Source organism: Phocoena sinus, chromosome 15 (genome assembly GCF_008692025.1).
Source record: "Phocoena sinus isolate mPhoSin1 chromosome 15, mPhoSin1.pri, whole genome shotgun sequence".
NCBI classification, from domain to species: domain Eukaryota; kingdom Metazoa; phylum Chordata; class Mammalia; order Artiodactyla; family Phocoenidae; genus Phocoena; species Phocoena sinus.
The window spans coordinates 52965472-52986962 of NC_045777.1; the positions used below are offsets into that span (position 1 = coordinate 52965472).

The 21491-nt window shown below is 47.5% G+C and overlaps 1 protein-coding gene across 1 annotated transcript in view; it reads right to left on the reverse strand.

The window, feature by feature from the left end:
- The window catches only part of ADCY9 (adenylate cyclase 9), a 133537-nt gene that overhangs the window by 32126 nt on the left and 79920 nt on the right, over positions 1 to 21491 (reverse strand). Inside the window, exons 3-5 of the mRNA XM_032606056.1 lie at positions 15358 to 15548; positions 1811 to 1915; positions 98 to 315 (exon numbers count right to left, since the gene is read on the reverse strand). Of these exons, the coding sequence (XP_032461947.1) occupies positions 98 to 315; positions 1811 to 1915; positions 15358 to 15548 (514 nt within the window). The remainder of the gene's footprint in view (positions 1 to 97; positions 316 to 1810; positions 1916 to 15357; positions 15549 to 21491) is intronic.

The following is a 21491-nucleotide window of genomic DNA, read 5'->3' on the forward strand; positions in this document are numbered from 1 at the left end:
GACAATAGAAGGCAAATGCATGGGGGGTGAGGTGACTCAGAAAACGGGGAGCTTCTACCTGCAAATCTTCGCTTTAAGGCAGGTGGCTGCATCTTACCTGTCTTCCTTGATAACATCAACAAAATGGGCATCCGTTTTCTCCCGGATGTTCTTGAACCTCAGCGGAAGGAGGGCTGACTGGTCCAAGCTCACACCTGCCCACCTTCCCTTCTCTTGTAAGATCTCGCACAGGGAGGTCTGACTGTTGGTGAGCTTCTCCTCCGGGGGAGGGCTTAGCAGTCCGTTTTGCGTTTTGGAACTGGGTCCTCCAGAAGCCTGTGTCATGATAAGGGGGTGGGGGCAGACACAGAGGCTGAAGCATGGGATGCAGCAGCACTATCCCCCATAACGCGGCCATACCGGAGCACCCTGGACTGCGCCCCGCACACCACAACCTGCACCTTTGAGTCTCTACTCTAACCTGAGTGCTCTGCCTTTCTGCCGGTCTGCTTTTCCCCATTCCCCCTGGCTCCTCCAAACACACCTCCAGGCGCCCAGGACAGTGGTGTCATGGGAAGAGCCGGTAAGGAGGTCAGGGGGAAGGCTGAGGCAGGAGTTGGGGAGGCTCGCAGAGTTTCCTGACCACAGAACCAGCATTCCAGGAGCCAGGAGGACTCGAAGGAAGTGCAGGGGCGGATCCAGGGAAAGGAAACCCAGAGCTGTAAGGGCTGTGGCTTAAGAAAGGGGGGTGACTGATTTGCATTTCTCTAATAACCAGTCACCCCAAGCAACCTAAATGTCCATTGACAGATGAATGGATAAAAAAGGTGTGGTACATATATACAATGGAATATTACTCAGCCATAAAAAGGAATGAAATTGGGTCATTTGTAGAGATGTAGATGGATCTAGAGTCTGTCATACAGAGTGAAGTAAGTCAGAAAGAGAAAAACAAATAGCGTATATTAATACATATATGTGGAATCTAGAAAAATGGTACAGATGAACCTAGTTCCAGGGCAAAAATAGAGACACAGACATAGAGAACAGACATGTGGACACAGTGGGGGAAGGGGAGGGTAGGATGCTTTGGGTTTTTAGGATTGACATATACACACTACCATGTGTAAAACAGATAGCTAGTGGGAACCTCCTGTATAGCACAGGGAGCTCAGCTTGGTGCTCTGTGATGACCTAGATGGGTGGGATGGGGCGATGGGAGGCGGGCTCAAGAGGGAGGGGATATATGTATACATACAGTTGATTCACTTCATTCTCCAGCAGAAACTAACACAACATTGTAAAACAATTGTACTCCAATTAAAAAAAAGAAGGGGTGACTGGACACAGACGACGTGGAATGACCCAGCATCGTGCAGGTCCATGGGCCAATGACCCGAGGATGAGGATGACAGATTTGCGCCTCCCTGGAGAGTCGCCTGATTCAGAAGCTTGCTTGGAGGCTCCTGGGTCTGGTCTCCAGGCGAGACTTCTTTGCACTGCCCTTGCTGCTGGCCTAACCCAAGCCCTCCTCACGCCCCACCTTTCACCCTAAGGGTTCCCCTCTTCTCCTTCCACATCCACATCCCACCAGCCATTGAGTCCAGCTTCCAGCTCCGCAGGTCTCACTGCCCGTCAGGGTATCCCATGCAGGTCAGCATCCATCCTGCTATTTATCGGTCTGTTCAAAACCCAGAGGACTCGAAGGTATGCAATGGTGTCACCCAAGAGGAGTTGCCCTTGGAACTGAGAAGCTGATCAGACAGGATGTCCCCTCAGGTGGGTGCACCAGGAGAGGCACTGACAGGGACCACAGCCCAGAGCAGGTTACCTTGGTGCTCTTCTTGGGCTCCTCCTGACAGCCATTCTGGACTGCTCCGCCTTCAGCGCCAGCTTCCAATTTGGGAGCAAACATGATTCTGCACGACGGGCAGGTCTACGAGAAAAACAAAGACCATAGGAGCTCACTCAGGCAACATGACCTCACTACGTGATTCAAACAAGTCAGCTGTTGTTGCAATTTGCTGTCACACAAATGGCGCAACCAAATGGAAGGCGCAACCAAATGGAAGGCTTACCGAACCACTCAGGATGAGTTAAAAATGAACTGGCTGGGGCTTCCCTGGTGGTGCAGTGATTAAGAATCCGCCTGCCAACGCAGAGGACACAGGTTCAAGCCCTGGTCCATGAAGATCCCACATGCTGTGGAGCAACTAAGCCCGTGCACCACAGCTACTGAGCCTGCGAGCCACAACTACTGAGCCCACGTGCCACAACTACTGAAGCCCACGTGCCTAGAGCCCATGCTCTGCCACAAAGAGAAGCCACGGCAATGAGAAGCCCGCGCACTGCAATGAAGAGTAGCACCCACTTGCCACACTTAGAGAAAGCCCGCGCACAGCAACAAAGACCCAATGCAGCCAAAAAAAAAAAAAAGAACTGGCAGCATGATAATGGAAAATAAACCACACAAAGACTTGTATGTGAACGTGCCCTAACAGCTTCTACTTTTTAGTATAAACAACTTAGATGTCCATCAGCTGATGAATGGATCAACAAAATGGGGTATATCTACAGAACGAAATATTACTCAGCTATCCAAAGGGATGAAGCACTGACAAACACGACAACGTGGATGAACCTTGAAAACTCATTCAGTGAAAGAAGCCAGACGCAAAAGGCCACATATGGTGGGATTCCATCCGTATAAAATATCCACAAAAGGCAAATCCACAGCGACAGAAAGGAGATTAGTGGTTGCCAGTGGTGAGGGACACAAGGGAATGGGGAGTGACTCTAACCAGTGTGGGGTTTCTTTTTGGGGTGATGAAAACGTTCTGACCGTGGTGATGGTTGTACAACCTTTCAAACATACTAAAAACCACCAAATTATACACTCTAAAAGGGTGGATTATATCTCAATAAAGCTGTTGTTAAACAAACTAGCCGCCAACCCACACTCAAACACTAAGCGAAGGTTCTCAAGCTCTCTGTGAAGGTGAGCTGTTCTCATACAGCAGGACAATCGGAGGGACGAGCTTACAGACCTAGCCCTTCTTATTCATTTGCGGGAATTAGCTGACCTAGAAGAGACAAGGCAAGACTCAACACTGCCACATATAGCACAACACAGGGAATACAGACAGTCGTTTACAATAACTACAAATGGAGCATAACCTTTAAAAATTGTCCATCACTATATTGTACTTCTGTAACTTATATAATATTGTACAGCAACTATACTTCAATAAAAAATTTTAAAAAGTACCACCAGGGATAGTAGAAAGGGCAAGGCTTTCATTTCTCACAAACCAGGGTTCAAATCCTCAATTACTTACTGGTTTGGGGACCCCTGTTCAAATCCCTCACCTCGGTTCTCTCCTGTGTGAAGTGAGAGTGAAAACACTTTTCTTGAAGACATATTGTAAGGATTTATGAATACGCAAGTAGAAAGCCTAGCATTGCTCCTGGCGCTCAGTGTATCCTTAATAAATGTACTCTTATTCTTAATATGACCTGGTAATCTAGGAACCAACCACCACTGAGATAGCAACTGACAGCATTCAGGGGAAAAGACAGACTTATTAGGCTTCAAAAACAATTTCCTAGCGTAAGAATCGTTAAGTACTGGAATACACTGTAGGAGGCTAGATATTATTTCAGAAATTTTAAATAATAAAATTTAAATAAAATAAATGTCACTTAGTGCCTTAGGGCAAGGATATAACCCAGATCACATCCTAAGTTAGATTTCAGGCCTGTACTGTATTCAATAAAAGAAATAAAGATTCTAAAGAGTTGTGTAATTTGGGAATCTGATGCAATGCACCCATTAAATTCGAATGCTCGTATTCATTCAAGAAGTGAAAAATTTATACGTGCCAAAAGAGCTGGCCAAATCAGGGAGTATCATGTCCGAGCAAACAGCAGTACCTAGGTAAAATCTGCTTGTAGCTCAGAAAAAAACTGGCATTATTAACAGGGGCAAGATGCTCTAATTATCAATGGCATACAGTAAAATTATTTTAAAGCACCTCTTGGTATTGACTGAGTTAAGCTTCAGAACATGTTGCCAATGGGGCCAATGATCTCAAATGGAAGAAAAAATCCACTACCACACGCATGAAGTGACCCCCACAGCCCCAGAAAAAAGTGTGTGTGTCCACGTGACAGGCCAGCAAGATTCCCAAGGTCTTCCCTAGCAGGTAGGTGTGTGTGTGTGTGTGTGTGTGTGTGTGTGTAAATGGCTTTGGTGGTGGTAGTGGTGGCAGGCTTGCTTCTCTAGGGGAACACAGCCTTTTCAGGGGCCAACTGATGGCCCAAGGGTAGGATGGATACAGCCTGGAGCGGCAGGGGTGTGTGGAGGGTTGAGACCCTCTGAGCCAAACCCTTAGGCTCCAGGGACTGTCTGTCACCAATCTCGTAAAGACACGACGGAATAGTGAACAGATTCTCTGACCACTTTTCTTTTCTTTTCTTTTTCTTAAGTCTTTATTTATTTATTTAATTTTATTTTTGGCTGTGTTGGATCTTCATTGCTGCACACAAGCTTTCTCTAGTTGCGGTGAGCAGGGGCTTACTCTTCGTTGCGGTGTGTGGGCTTCTCATCGAGGTGGCTTCTCTTGTTGCGGAGCACAGGCTCTAGGTGCATGGGCTTCAGTAGTTGTGGCACGTGGGCTCAGCAGTTGTGGTTCTAGAGCGCAGGCTCAGTAGTTAAAGTGCACAGCCTTAGTTGCTCCGCAGCGTGTGAGATCTTCCCGGACCAGGGCTCGAACCGGTGACCCCTGCATTGGCAGGTGGATTCTTAACCATTGCGTCACCAAGGAAGCCCTCTCTGAGCACTTTTCAAACGTTAAGTCTAGAGAACAAGTGTAACACAGTGATTAAAGGCACTGGCTTTGAAATCAGACTGTCACGGACTGAATCCTGGTTCTACCACATAATAGTATGGGAATCTCTCTGAGCCTCAGTTTCCTCCTTTGTTAAATGGGATTGAATCATAAGGGCAGAATGAGGAGACACATGTAAAGCCAGTCAGAGGTATTTTAGATCAGCTCTAATCCCAAGGCACTAACCTCCTAGAATGCTGAACTGAGAAGGATGATGAGGCCACGTCCTAGCCCCGAGGGAGGGGACCCATGGGGGCTGGCAATGTCTGCCATGGGTGAGGGCTTGCGTGTGTGAGCGTGCGTGCGTTGACCGCACTTGGCTCCACACACGCCTGCAGTGTTGGGGAGTGCTCAGTAAACACTGGTCCTTAACACTGAAACATCTGGTCCCTATTCTCTTGGGTTCTGAAGCCAGTGAATACGATCATTTAAAGTCCTTGATCACAGACTGGACAGCCACCAGGAGTCTGCTCTTGCCCAGCCCTGTGTTTTCAGGCATCTCTTGGCATCAGCTTGCTCCTAAGTATCTTTCTCTCCTCAAGTACACCTGATGCACTTGAAGAACAGGCCATCTGCTTCGTAGGAATTCCTCACGGTGTGCTGGCTTTGCATCTGGATGATGTTTCAAGCTTTTAGAGCCACAAATATGCAAAAGTGACTCTCAAACCTATTGGACACCAGAGAGCATACACCCGCTGCAAAGGACTCCCTGGACAGGAGTCAAGGCCACCCCAGTCAGACACTGCATCCCCTCTCTGAAAGGTCTTGGCTGTGAAGGAAGGGGTGGGAGGGCCAGTGGGGACTGGGACTGCCCGTGGGGACCGGGCTGTCTCAGGGGGCCGGGGGCAAGGCTCTTCACAGATGAGCAGCTCAAGGCTACACCCTGTTGGCAAACAGAGGCTGCAGGGCCTGTACCCCATTCTAATGCATGTCCCGCAGAGCTGCCCACAAAAGAACCTCAGGGAGCAAGGAGGTGTGTTGTCGGAGCCGGGATGCTCACAACTGTCTAGGAGACTGTGCTCAGGGAGCTCCGGGGTTCACCGGGGTCACATGTCAAGTGTAGAGCAGGATCCGTGAGTGGGACTCCTAATGGTCTGAATGGTGCTCACTCCGCACACTCACAGCAGCTTCATCCAGGGAGTGGGAACCCCGGGGGTTGGGGAGGATGCCAGCTGTGGACCCAGGCCCTCCTGTGGCAGGGTGGTTCCTGCAGCACAGGGACCCAGCAGCAGATCATTTCATTGTACTGTGAAGATGTGGCTCTTTGTCATTCTGTTTCTTCCTCAGCTACTTTCCTTTTCTGGGGGAAACTACTGATTCTAACTTAAAAACAAATGAAACAAAAATCTTAGAGAAATCTGTCTGCCCTGATGGAAACTTTCTCATATCTCGACATTCCCTCGATCTATAGGGGGAGCCTCTTGTGCTCCACGGGGGTCCCGCCAAGCAACCGTGGGACGGTGGGTGGGTTTGTCCACCCCCTCCCCCTAGCAACTTTCCTTTAACTATTTTCCAGCTTCATTTTAATCGGGTTAAAACGTCTCACATACTGGTTTTTGTCAAGCAGATACCTCTGTGAAATGTTTGCCAACCCATTAAAGGCCCGTCTCTCCCTCTGAGCAGCTGCTGTCATCTCAGACCCCAAGAAGCCCTTACCAGGAAGAGGGGTTTAGATTCTGGGGACTCTGGGAGACACGCCCAAACTGAGCAACTGACTTGTAGGGCAGCCCCTCTGCAGGCACAGTGGGTCAAAGCTACTGTTCTAATGATAGCGGCTGCCACGATGTGGAAACGCCTCAGTGCCCAGGACATGCCAACGAACACTGTCAGGTCCTTATCCACGCCATGCCCACGGTCTCACGCACCTGATCTCCATTAATCCTCATATCGACACTGCAAGGCAGAAGTGACTGTCAACAGCGTGGGTCAGCCTGTGGGGCTCCTGGCCCCTGACCACCATGCAACCTCTCTCTGGCCTCCTTTCCTGGCACAAAGAGGACCCAGGAATAACCCTGGCACTCTGATCTCCTCTGCCTTGTTCCCCTGAAGTGACCCAAGCAGTTATGGTCACCTCCTGGTTCCTTTAAGTGGCACCACTGGACACCGGCACCAAGGGGAGCTTCACCAAGACCAGCTAAGGTCTCCAGGACAGAGGACTCTCCGAGCCAAGGAGTGTGCTGGCTGTTGCCTGGGAAACCCGAGATCCCCTGGAGAACAGCCAGGAGCAAACTCTTCATCTTCCCAGACTACCCACGCTTGCTCCCATCTCGGATGTGGGCTCTGGAGGGAAGATTATAACGATTTCTCTAACACGCTTGGGTGCCTTTGCATTTGTTTTTAACACATTTCAACACATACACCCTACAACGTCTTCAGAATACATGACACTGAGCTATAAAATAGTTTTTTCTTCAAGGCTATTTCTCTTCACAAGATAAATCACTTCTAAGCCAACAGCTGTCCTTTTTTCATAACTGTCAAGGGAGGGAGCACGGAAACCTCTTTTCTGAGAAACGAGGAGGAAACAACATCAGAAAAGTCCTGCTTTGCCTGGTCAGTCTGCTGAACATAACTACTGAGCGAGCTGTCCTCAGACCAGGAGGAACATCCCTTGCTTCCCAAACTCGAAACCCAGGTTGAACATGGCAGACAGGAGCATGTAGCCAGAGCACATATAACCTACTGAGGCCCATTCTGAGTTCTAAGCTCTTTCCTGTATTACTTTGTTTACTCCTCACAAGCACCCAGGAAATAGACATTGTGAGTAGCCCATTTTACATAAGAGGGAACTGAGGCATAGAGTGAAGGGACTGGCCCAGAGTCACAGTTAGAGAATGGCAGGGGGACAACGCCCTTGACCCCAACCACACACGTGACATCTCTGCGTGAACAGGGACAGCCTGCTGTGTGGGGCAGAGGCCACCCTGGCTGTGACCTGCCACGGGCAGGCCAGGCACCCACCCCAAGCTAGCAGATCGGCACAGGCATTCACACTCCCAAATAGATGATTTCTGCTAACAAAATCTTAGAGAAAAGTAGAAGCCGGATATTAGAGGAAAACAGAAACGGTAATTATTACAGAAAAAGAAAGGCATCCAGAAGCGATAAGAACAGAAAAGTGGACAGCCTGTGAATACTGGAGGCACAACAACAAACAAACAAAACACACACCTGTAAAAAAATAGGCACAAAATCTCTAAGCCACAGAGTGTAGAACCACTGAAACCTCAGATTCCTGAGCCCTAGGCGACCTAAGTGAGTTTAATAATCGAGGCTGATAAGGCAAGAAAAGTGTCACCGTGGTGTGGTAAAGTGCCATCAGAAAGTCAAAGGAAGAAGATATTTGGTATTTGGGGAAATTTATTTCATGTGCAGTACTTTACTACCTGATGATGCCAATTAAATGAGCTGGACTAACCTTTCCATTTCAATTCACAGGTAATATATAACAATAACAAGCATATTTATATTACATAAAATAATATAAACATAATATTGTATACATATGTATTAAAATGTTTTATTTTGAAACAAGTTTAGACTTAAACAGAGTGGGAAAGACAGTTCAGATAGTCCCCATACGTCCATCCCAGCTTCCCCTAACATTACTTAGCATCTTATATGAACCGTGGTCCAGTTACCAAAACTAAGAGATTAACACTGGCACGGTACTATTAACCACGCTGCAGATTTTACTCAGATGTCCTTTTCCTGTTCCGGGATCCCACGCACATTTAGTCTCCTCCAGTCTGGGACATTTTTGAAGCGTCCTGGTTAGGTATTTTGTAAAATGTCCTTGAATTTGGATTTGTTTAATGTTTTCTCACGAGTTGATTGAGGTTTAGGATTTGAGGGAAGAAACCCACAGAGGCGATATGCCCTTCTCTGCACGTAACACTGGGTGGAGGGTGGTACATGATACCGCTGGTTTTCTTAATTGTGATGCTAACCATCAGCATTTGGTGAAGGTGGGCTCTGCTAGGTTTTCCACTGTCGAGTTACTATTCTTCCCTTTATTTATTTTTTGGCTGTGCCGCATGGCTTGTGAGATCTCAGTTCCCCAACCAGGGATTGAACCCTGGGCCATGGCAGTATAAGCCCGGAATCCTAACCACCAGGGAACCTCCTAACTATTCTTCCCTTTAAAATGAATAAATATCTAAGGGGAGATGCTTGGAGGCTATGCAAATGTCCTGTTTCTCCTTAAACTTCTACCTGCTGATTTTAGAATTCAGTGATAGATCTTGCCTGTAGCACTTATTACTGTGATGCTCTAAAGGTGATTTTTCTTTCCTTCACTCCTTCTACAATCTATTAGCTGGAATTCTTCTATAAGGAAGAGTTGTCAATTTATATGTGATGTGCTTCCTCCTAATTGAAGGAAACACACACACCTCTCAAAATATAGACACAACTTGAAAAGTCCTTTTCAAAAAAAACTTACTTTACATCCACATTTCAGAGCCAGCCTTCAGATTACTATTTACTTATTTGTGTTGCAGCTTTATGGAGATACAATTCACGTACCATGCAACTCACTATCTAAAGTCTATAATTCAGGGCTTCCCTGGTGGTGCAGTGGTTGAGAGTCCACCTGCCGATGCAGAGGACACGGGTTCGTGCCCCGGTCCGGGAAGATCCCACGTGCCGCGGAGCTGCTGGGCCCGTGAGCCATGGCCGCTAAGCCTGCACGTCCGGAGCCTGTGCTCCGCAACGGGAGAGGCCACAGCAGTGAGAGCCGCGCGCACCGCAAAAAAAAAAAGTAAAAAAAAAATAAATAAAGTCTACAATTCAATAGTTTTTAGTATAGTCACAGAACTGTGCAACCATCAACCATCATCACTATCAACTCAGACAACTATTTACAATAAATACTTAATATCTAAACTACACACGCACACACACAGAGAGAGAGAGAGAGAGAAATCTATTACTTTTTCCATCTATAATAAAGTAAAAGGCCCCCTCACTTCCTCAAACTGAACTGACTAAGCCTATTCATAATGATTTTACATACAAATAACAAGGAGATAACAGAAGTGATCATTTTCTTAGAATCATTTAAAAAGCCATAGGGACTGTCACAGAAGCGTGTTCCTAGGGCAAGTGACCTCAAAGGGAAAGTATAACCCTTGTGAGACAGGACAGGCCCTCTCTGAATCCCCCCACGTGGGTGCATCCACTTTATCAGCCTCATTACCAATTGTAAACAGGGAGAAACACCCCCATGAGCACATGCCCTGGGTTCTGAATAAGGGTTTAAGGCAAACTCACAATGACCAGCCAAGCAGGTGCATCCCAGGGAGGTCTTTCAGGGATGACATAAGATGCTCTCACAGCTCATGTGGCTCAATGATTAGGACGGATGTGATAAAACACCATCCACATCTTTGGTTTGCATTTCTTTGCTCTTTGCAAACACGTCAGGCTGGCTATTTTTATTGGCATGCACAGTCTCCCTCCATCCGTCACCCACAGGGTTCATGATAAACGAGTAGCAGACACCACAGTAGGGATGAGGCCACACAAAACAGGTTGCACGTGTGCCGTGGCTACATCCTTTACAGCAACGATTAGCTGCAACAACTGAAGGACCCCCTTCAGCTCAGAGCAAACAGGGACCTTCCCGAGAGACTCAGTGACTCCTTATGGGTGAACCAAACAGCGCCTCCACCTGCTCCTGTCCTCCCTGCTCCTTCTGCGGTCAGCATCCACCACTCGGTGCGGACTGAGTGAAAGTGCACTCCAGGGTCAGCTGAGCTTCTCCAACCCCAGCATTCGCGGCGTAACTTCAGTTAATCTTCAGGACAGCCCTGAGAAATTGCCATGTCCCTGTGGCTTACAGCCACGAGGTGACCTGTTCGATCCCAAAGCCAAGGCTTTGAGATGGATCCTCAGCTTTAGGTTCCAGCCTTTCTGAGGCACCCAAGCCACCTTCCGTGACACTGACGTGGCAAGGCCTTGTCTCCTTTCCTGGCTCCCTTCTTGCCTCCTCACCCCAAACCTTCTGATACCTCTGCAGCTCAGCCCAGAGAGCTGAGTGCCACCGTTCTGGTGGGACTCCCCTCCCCCCAGTATGTGACGTCAGGTCCTTCCTGAGGAGCAGCTCTCACGACCAGCCACTCAAGAAGCCAAGGCTTAGGTGTGAAGGGTTCCCTCTGACGTATGACCTCAAGGCCAAAGCCCTTGACCTCTGCCATCACTACTGTTTCTTAGCAGGTCATCATAGTACTCAGACTATTTATGAAATATCAGGTGGCAATTGTCCAGCTGTGAACTGGGAGATAACTTACAGACACACAGGGTACGTGTGCCAGGAGCGGAAAACAAGTGCTTCATGGGCATCACCTTGGTTCTGCCCAGGCTTCCAGTTCAGCCCTCAGTCTAACTCTGCAGAGCTACGTGTCTCTGCGTGTTATTACAAAACTAAAAACATAAGCCAAAAGAAAGTCGTAATTATCTACTACATGCCAGCCACCATGCTGGACCCTTCGGAAAAACTTAAGTTATGTAACAAACGGGCCCTGCATTGAAATAGATCAGAGAAAGGGGCGTAAGAAACATAAGCAAGTATTTCAGGTTGCATATGTTATAACCAAGCGGTACAGACTAACTGAATTAAGGCTTCAGAGATGGGGTGGCGGCATCACTAGCTAGAGGAGTCACAGGAAACTAAGAAAGCTGCACGGTGAGAGAAGAGGGGAGTTTATGGGGACAGGGAAGCGATCGCACTGCAGGTGAGAGCAACAGGACCAAGCCTCCGTGGATTCACTCGATGAGAATTTACAGAACACCTTTCCTCTAATTCCTTGGTTCTTTCAAGGAATTAAGGAAACCAATGCCCTCTAAAACCGAGTTCTCCTGCCGAGTTTATGATTAATCTCTCTGCCCCAAACTTTATTCCCTTTCTTGTCCCCTCTAACCTCAACTGCGTGCTAACTGAACACTCCTCAGCCAGAGTCAGGTGACTAAGATGGCTATCATCAATAACATCGCTAACGCACTAAACTGCTGTTGCCGATATCACTGTTAAGGTACAAACTCAGGTTGTTTCTCCAGGGTAAGATGAGCAACAGACCCCCCACCCCCATCCATGGACCACCTGGCCTGAAAATCGTAAACCAGAGACATCCTGACTCCCAAAACTACAATTAGGAAATGTCACAGAAATGTCACAACACGATGATTAACCCCAGCTTCACTGTTCTTCCCCCCTTTAACTCAAAGACCAAGCTGGAGTGGATCTGAGGCTTGTCTCCCACTCCTTTGCTTGGTGCCCTGCAAATAAACTCTGACTTTGCTGCAGACACCCACTGTCAGAGTAGGCTTTCTGCACTGTGGGCAAAAGAGCCCTTTTGCTTGGTTACAAAACTCCTTCCACTAGATAAGCACACCCCAAAAACGTACAGCTTGAAAGAAGAAATCTTTGGTCAAGAGGCCAGAGAATGCTGCATACCACTTCCCTCTCTGGAGACCTATCCATGCATGTTAGCATGCTAAAGGCTCTGAGAAGGCCTGCAGTAAAGAAACCGTTTCAGTGTTGTTTAACCCATATTGACTTGACCACAGACACTTTATCCGTACTGGACACCCATTTCCATCCTGAGAAACTTCTGTTCAAGGGAACCTACTTGGGGAATCCTCCTTAGACCAGGACTCTTCCACTGGTCAGGGCTTCTAGCGCTGGGCATGGGGAGGAGGGAGATGTGGGGAGACAGAAATCCCCATGGGAGTCAACTCTTGTTGGCTGCAGCGGCAGCAGCAACAAAGGGAAAGAAGTCTGTTGACAGAAAGAGTCAACAGATCCTGGGAAAGGATGAGGAGGAACTCGTCTGTGATCCAGAGAATCAGAACAGCTCACTGTGGTGCAGACAACATGGAGCAACAAACCAGTGGCACACATGAGCCACCGACACGCTTGTGGGATAAATCTACTCAAAGAACCTGGAGCAAGAGACTGCAATTTCACTTTTGTATTGTTCAAAAACTCTTACTTGAGGGAAAGCCTTGTATGTCAGATTATAATCTATGTAATCTTTAAAGGAGACCTCAGTTTTCTGCCTTTCAAGTCTAGGATGACGGTTCATAGTGATTCACTTGGTTCCCCGGTGCTTATGCCTCTCAGCCGCCTGCCCTGGCCCGACCTGCACCCAGGAACCAGGGCCCAGAGCAGGGCTGTGAGGATGGACCCCAAGTGGTAAAGCCTGGCATGGAGACCGGGCCTCCTATCTCCTCATGCTCCTTCCACTCCAACCGTGAATCCCAGGAACCCTATACTTCAGGGGTGTCCCTCATCTCAGATGTCCTGTTATCCCCCAAACACCATCAAAACACCCCCAAAATTACACTTCATATCCACTCATCTTTCCCTCCTGGAAGGGGCAGAAAGATCCTTTTTTTTCTCAAATTCCTTTTGGTAAACACAGTTAACTTCATAGATCACAAGATTATTTGGAAAATTTATACATGGCAATAGAGTATGCTAAATAGTTTGTTCTTTATTTGTGGTACGCGGGCCGCTCACTGTTGTGGCCTCTCCCGTTGCGGAGCACAGGCTCCGGACGCGCAGGCTCAGCGGCCATGGCTCACGGGACCAGCCGCTCCACGGCATGTGGGATCTTCCCAGACCAGGGCACGAACCCGCGTCCCCTGCATCGGCAGGAGGACTCTCAACCACTGCGCCACCAGGGAAGCCCTGCTAAATAGTTTTTGCCCAACCAGATCAAAAACAAATAAATATATAAATAGGTTTATGACTAGAACAAGACATGTTCCATCGGGGGGCAGAGAAAACCTTCTTAAGCCAATTTAGCGCAGAATGCCTGTCATTAACACTGCAGGTGTGTGATACAGTGAGGTCCTCAAGGGCACACACCCTCATGGATAGAAACACACACACACATCACCTAAAGTGGCAGACAAATGCAACAAAACATTTATTTTTGGCTTTGAGCCCTATTTCTCTACTTGACTACAGCTCGGTTGGAAGCCTGAGGAAACAATTTCTCCCCAAATAATAAGGCCGTATTTGGAAGCCATGTTCTTGTTCCTCTCCCCACCTAGCTCTTCCCGGCCCATGTTCAGTGGTAGCCTGTGAGCAGGGGGCTCCTCTTTCTGACTCCTGCAAGACAGCAGCCCAGGCAAAGAGTGCAGGCATTAAGGAAATTTCAGCTACATGCGCTGTTGTTATGCGTGTGCCAGAGAGCACGGGGAAGGACAGGATCAAATACCCTATCCTCAATAGGTGTGAGTTTACCCTTCCCCGCTAGGGGCCATTGGGTCATGTCTGGAGACCTTGGTTGTCACACTGGTAAGAGAGGGTGCTACTGGCATCTAGTGGGTGTAGGCCAGGGATGCTGCTCAACATCCCACCATGCACAGGATGTCCCCTCCACAAACAGTTCTCTGGCCCAACATGTTGATGGTGTTGAGGCTGAGAAACCCTGCACTAAGTGAACAATGCACACGATGAAAACGATATGTGTGTGTGCTGTCCACAAACCTGAACACAGGAACCGCACACAGTGCCTGGACGAGAGACACCATGAAGTCCAACACAGTGAAATAATCTGGACACTGCAGCCGAGTGCCACATTATGATGCCTTCAGCTGAAGTACCAAGATCGCAAGCTATCAACTCTGTTAATGATGTGGATAGGCAGGAATGTACTGGATTACAGCCATACCAATAGGCCATTGTCCTGACCAAACATCACTGTGTTATTTGAGAGCACAAAACAGTGAGGTGGAACTGTTTGAACCGTTTCTCTCTTTAAAAAAAAAAAAAAAAAAAAAAAGGAAATGGCAACTATTTAAACTGTAAAAATAAATAAGAGGTATCAGTGGGGGAACTAAATCAAATGTGAAATCTGAGGAACAACTCACATACCAGAGTGATTTCACATGCCCAGGGTCCATAGTGTTAATTCCCTGGTAGTTTATTGGGACAGAAGTGCACCCAATATGCAGCCACCAGGAGATCTCTGTCCCAGTGATGAAATATTATAATGTTCTTGGCAAGCCTGCACTCTTCCAATGAGCTACAGCACAAGATCACCCACACCAAGATTTAAAATAATCATAAAACACTGAATTTCAAGAGATGTTTGAGTATTTGAGAAAGTGATCTCTGAAATAAGATACAAACTAGCCCTCCAAGCAAGATGCTGGGAGAATCACCTTTACTCTTATCATTTATTGTTAGCTTTCAGAAATCCCAAAAGACATCATAGGTTGCAGAAAAAGAAAATAGTAACTCAAGTGAGAAGCAACTCTATGCAGTGTAGAAAGAAAATGGAGGTGCATATGTCAAAAAAGCAAAGATATTAAAAATGCTGCTAACTTTATACTAAATTTAAAAATCATAAAAACCAAATGGAAAGGCATTCCAAGTCGTCTGCCACAGACCCGAAGGCTGTTTATTATTTCACATGTTCTACTGCAGAATTAGTATCAAGTTTTAGAAGTAGGAAAAAAAAAAAAAACTAACCTTAAGGTTATCAAAGGTTTTGACAGTCTGCGCCAAGTCACTGACACTCCCTGGCGATGCTGTCCCCTGTCCCCTAGGGCCTGAGGACACCCGTGAGCCGTCAATGACCTCAAAGCCAGAAAGCAAGGCCTCTGAACAGCTGCAATGAGACTCCTTCGCTCTCTGACCCGCTATCAGGTATGTCTTCAAACCTATGGATAAAAATTACAGTCAGCACAGGTGGACACCAGCGTTGGTCGAAACGCAGCTCCGTCTTGCTCTCTACGCAGGACGCGCTCCTAGAAAGTTGAGAGTAAAGTGAAAATGAGAATAGGTCATATTTTACTACTACTCCCATGACCTTTCCAGAGATGCACAGCCTCAGGGAGAACAACTGCCACCAAAACACACCATGTATTCACGCTGTGTTTTCTCTGAATGGAGGCTGCACACTTCATCTTCTGGGGCTGAAACAAGGGTTTAAAAGTCCTTCCTTGGAAGGGTCACGTGGCCTCTTTCTGACAGCAGCAGAGCCCACTGAGTGCGGACCCTATACATTTCTTGGGTTTGTTTCTATCTGTAAATATCAGTCGCCGACATTCATAATGGTCAGTCTAGATGTGAGGGTGACTACAGACCATGTTACCTATGTCAGGGACTGGCAACCACCATGAAAAGGGAGACCAGAATGTGCACCAGCGGGGGAACTAAGCCCTCCCTCGATTCAGACTTAACAAGTATCTCTTTTCTGTTGGATCCAAACATTCACACGGCAGGAACATCATTTTTTTTTTTTTAGTATTTATTTATTTGGTTGCACCAGGACTTAGTTGTGGCCGGTGGGCTCCTTAGTTGCAGCTTGCCGGCTCCTTAGTTGCAGAACATGGACTCCTTAGTTGCAGCTCCAGGCGTCCTTAGTTGCAGCTTGCCAGCTCCTTAGTTGTGGCACTTGAACTCTTAGTTGTGGCATGCATGTGGGATCTAGTTCCCTGACCAGGGATTGAACCCAGGCCCCCTGCACTGGGAGTGCGGAGTCTTATCCACTGCGCCACCAGGGAAGTCCCAGAACATCAGCTTTTTGTCAAGCTGCAGTCTATGTGAATTTTATTCTCTCACAAAATCCCCACTGTAAAAAAAAGTTGGTTAAATGGACTATTAACCTACAACTTTACAATCCCCATTAAAGGCTGAAGTAACAATATATGCTATAGTGTTAAGGAGCTGTAACAGGTAGGCTGGGCCCTGCTCCTGGTGTACAGGACTATCTGCTGGGAGGTGAGTAAGGAGCAGCTTTTCCGGACGGAACTCAAGGGCTTTCTGAAAAAGAGGCAAGCCTTATTTAAAGAAATCCATTGTTAGTCCTTACTGGAATTTAACCAGACTACGAATTTATGAAAGGGAGTGACAACGTGATTTATTCAATAAACATTTATTTTAGGCCTGGTGTATGCTGTGCACAGAGAATAAAACCAGAACAAAGCAGGATTCCCATCTTAAGGAGTTTAAGCTTCAGCAGAAGGTGGTAGAGAAAAGCCATCATGGGACTTCCCTGGCAGTCCAGTGGTTAAGACTTCGCCTTCCAATGCAGGGGGTGCGGGTTCCACCCCTGGTCGGGGAGCTAAGATCCCACATGCCACGTGGCCGAAAAACCAAAACATAAAACAGAAGCAATATTGTAACACGCTGAATAAAGAATTTTAAAATGGCCCATGTCAAAAAAAATCTTAAAAAAGTAAAACACGCTATCTAAGAAAATAAAGTACATTTAAAAACAAAAAAGAGGGCTTCCCTGGTGGCGCAGTGGTTGATAGTCCGCCTGCCGATGCAGGGGACACGGGTTCGTGCCCCAGTCGGGCAAGATCCCACATGCCGTGGAGCGGCTGGGCCCGTGAGCCATGGCCGCTGAGCCTGCGTGTCCGGAGCCTGTGCTCCGCAACGGGAGAGGCCACAACAGCGAGAGGCCCATGTACCGCAAAAAAAAAAAAAAAAAAAAAGAGGTGACATGTGACTACACTGTTGGATTCATACAGTTTCTCGCACTCAGTACATATTTAATAAATGCTCTAAAATTAATTAAGCACATAACCCTGGGACTACTTAATAATCCTTAATCATTTTATAATTAAACCACCATTTCATCACTTTATCTTTCTTCCTCTCCCTCCCTCCTTATAAATTACTGTATAGCATATGTTTTTAGGTCAACAGTTCAGAGAATTTGGCAAGAGTTCCAGGACACCTAGAGACATCCAGGAGCATAGCCAAATCACAGGTGGGATCCAAAGACTAAGATAAATAATTTTAGATGCTAACTGACCCCAAAGGAGATTGTTAAATGCTCACTCTTAACTAAGGTCCTGAACTTCCATGTATTTTTTCCAACCAAAAATATATATCCCAAATGATATATAGGATCAATCACAGTTCTGACTAGCTACGTGTATAAACTTGAAAGGGAAGCGTGAACTAGAATACAACAGAAGGGTAAAAGCAGCTTTGCGTGAATTTCTCAGACTCTGTTACAGAAAACACTGAACTGATTTTATCACTTCGCCTTGGGAGAGTCAGAAAACACAAGCTCTGTGGGCTGAGGAGAGAAAAGCCCTATTTCTGACCTGCTGTGGCATCTCATCCCTGGCTTCACCCAACCAGGGCATGAAGAGGCCTGGTCCCTGGAGCTGCTGTAACTAGTCCCTCTCGAACTCCTGGGTGTGGCAGGTAAGTCACCTGCAGCGGGTGGGAAGGGAGGCCCAGAGAGCACCCGCAGCTGCTGCAGGGGCTGCCTTGGGGAACAGACAAAGGAAGGGCATTTTTTGGATTGCAGGGGTGAGGAGCTGAGGCTGCAGGGGAAGGTTTTCCGTTGTGTCTGTAGCTGGCCCTGACCCCAGAACTGCATTCCCATGGGGAGGCCGGCAGCTCGGGGCTCCCCTGCCCGGGGCTCTGCACCCCTGGGCCCTGCTCCCAGTCAGCTCTCTCACACCCAGGAGGGGTCCTCAGTCAGAGAACCACTTATCCCCTCCCTGTATGGCTCCTCGGGCAAGAGCAGGTGAAGGAGGCCTTTCCTGGAGGCATGACAACTACAGCAGAGAAAGGGCTGAGCCTCCAGCCCCGCAGGGCCATGAATACATGATAATGATGCAGCCAGTCCTCCAAGCAGCAGTGCGCCCTCCACCTGGGCATGGAGCCAGCTCTGCAGCACAGGCTCTGATGCCTGCCTTGGGGTGGGCACCCCTGAGGTTTGTCGTTGCTGCTTTGAATTGTGACTACTGAGTTGCCACTCATTGCTCAAACATTTATTAAATGCCTCTGTTTACCATGCACTGTGAGGGTGCTGAGGGGACAAGCGTGAACATGGCAGCCGTGACCATCCCTGTACAGGGCGGCTCCTGCAGGGGGATCTCGGCAGGAGGTGGGTACGCCTACCTGGTCCAGGACCAGGAAGCACAGGAGGGTGTATCTCACAAAGACTCAGAGGTTTGGGAAGGCCTCCTGGGTGAAGTCCCCTCCAGGTTGAGGGCTACAAGATGAGGAGAGGCCAGCCCAGTGAAGGCCACCAGGACCAGGGGCTGGGACAGCATGGTCAGGCTGTGGGTGTCACCAGAATAGTCGATGAACCAGACTCCAGAAAGGGAGCCTTTAGCAGGGAGAGTGGAGGGATGGAGGTGAGTGTTGTGTGGCTGGAACAGAGAACATGTTCGGGGCAGCAGGGGGTGGGGAGGGGGCAGAGAGGAGCTGAAGTCCGTGCAGGGCACCAGGGAGACCAGCTCCAGGAGCCTTCACTCTGGGGGCAACAGGGGTGAGGAGGAGTAACCAGCAGGCACCAGGCTAAGGAAAGGCCAGGGAGCCCTGGAAACTCCAGCCACAAGTGGGTGGTGAGGGAGTCAAGGGACAAGGGAGGTGGGAAATAATGGTGAAACCTACTCCTTCTGAATTGCAGGGGCAACAGGCAAGGCTTCCACAGCAAGCACGAGTGTGACGGGTAAGGGCATGTGGCTTCCAGGGAGAAGCCCTGGGATTCAGGCTCTGTCCCTCCTAAACGTGTGATGCAGTAAGATACTTCACGGCTCCACCTCTCACTAAGAACAGGACTCACCCCACAGGGCTGACTCGAGGATTAAATGATTAACACACATGAGGCCTTCATGGCAGTACCTGGTGCACAGTAAAAACTCAGTAACGTTAGCTATTATTCTCAACGTGGGTGTTTGACCTGCTTATCGCTGGGAGTCTTTTTTATGCTCCTTCTATGTACAAAAACATTTGCAGGATTGTTAAATCAATAACTGCTCCACATTTGTTCCTAACTTGAATTTTTCTTTGGGTGGCTCCTAACAATCAACCTGTATTAGTAACACAGCAATGCGAGTGTTCCAAAGGACAAACGCACAGATGTGTCCCTGGCAAGCAAAAAATCGGTGAACAAATTAAGCAACTTTTTTTATGCTTCAATATGGAAAGTTAGATTTAAAGTGAAATGTATTGCCAAAACTGGAGTGATATCAGTAATGATAAAGTCAGACCGGATATGAAAGGTCCCGGGGAACGTATCAGGGCTGCAGTCAGGAGAGGTCATAAGACATAAGGATTTAATGAGTAACTACACACATGGACCTTGGGGTCCAAGTTCGTTAGAATGGCTCTTTTAGAGCAGAAAGTCAAAATCAGGCAGCTAGATTATTTATTTCATTAAGTATAGTGTAAACAGGAGAACAATTAATAAGGTTTCTTATATTCTTTCCTGGTAATTGACTTTAAACCTCACTGGCACGGATGCCTTTCATCGGCTTAATTTCACAGCAGGTGGAGAAGTGGGGAAGACGGTTCCCATAAGCTCCTGTCTCACGGAGGCGTCGTCTGCAGCTGTGTGTGCCCGGGAAGCTGACGTGGTTAACAGTCTTAACTATAGCATCAATTCTTTGAGGAGAAAAACTGAGCCTTGCACACAACTTGTGTTTAGTTTTCGTGAGCTGAGTGTAATTTGAGTGAGTGCCAAAGTCCATTTTGGAAAAGAAAGACTATTCTGGCCTTTTTATCACTGTCTTTTTCTGCAGAACTCTTGCTTTGGAGGGTGATACCCTCAATCCAAGAACCAAGGGCCTGAGTGTCAACCCAACAGAAAGAGAATAATCAGGAAGGAAAGAATGTCTGCAGGTGTGTTAGGAGTTAGCAGAGTGACATAGCAAACGCCTGGGAGCTTGCATCACTGATGATCTGAAACAATCAATATAAGGGAGGCAACCAGTTTGGGCCGGTTCACAAATCAAAGGGTCTAAAAACTTATTCACTTTGTAATGAATTTTTCCTTCTAATGATATCTGTAATGGCAGAGTAGCATGAGGATTATTTAAACTAAAATGTAGTCAGTCAATACGGAAAATAAAGATTAAAAGCGCTCAATCTTAATCTACCAAATAACCAGGGCCTAAAAACTATAGATATGATATTTCATAATTATCTATTGCTTCTGCTTAGGAAGACCAAAAGTTCTGGTGGGAAAAAAAAAAAAGCACTTTCCACCTTGTTAACATCAAAACACTCTGGATGGGCCTAAGTCCTCTCTGCTCCTATGTGAAACAATTAATCACACGGAGGTGATCCGTCCTGGTTGTCCCAACACGTGACAATAAATCACAAATTCCAACAGCAAATGGCTGTGGGTGAAACTTAACCTTCTTCTTAAAAAGTGAAGTCCCAAACAGTAAAATACGAGATGGACTAACCCAAGCAGGTGAAAGAAACAAAAGGTGGGCACCACACCTGAGTGGCTTGATCTTGACTACACCTTTAGCCTAACCAACCGACTCTTTCAAGAACATGCACATGAGCACGCCCACCCCACAGCTGCTCCTGTGGCAGGCGTCCTCTGTACCAGCCTCCATCTCTCTGCAGGAACAGGTACATGTCACGGCCAAAGGTGAGTGGACTGGGCAGTCACCTCGTGACCACGTTCCCCTGAGCTGTCTTCTTCTGAACTTTCCTACTTGACATGAATAAGGGCTACCCTGCTCAATGCTCAGAACTAATGCTGGGAGAGTCCAGTGTAACTGCCTCCAAAGACCCACTCCTCCCACTTCTAAAAAACTCCCAAATTAGGGTTTAATACCCAGGCCTTCAAAAACTACGAAACGAGTTCTTTGAAAGGTAGCACTTGGCTG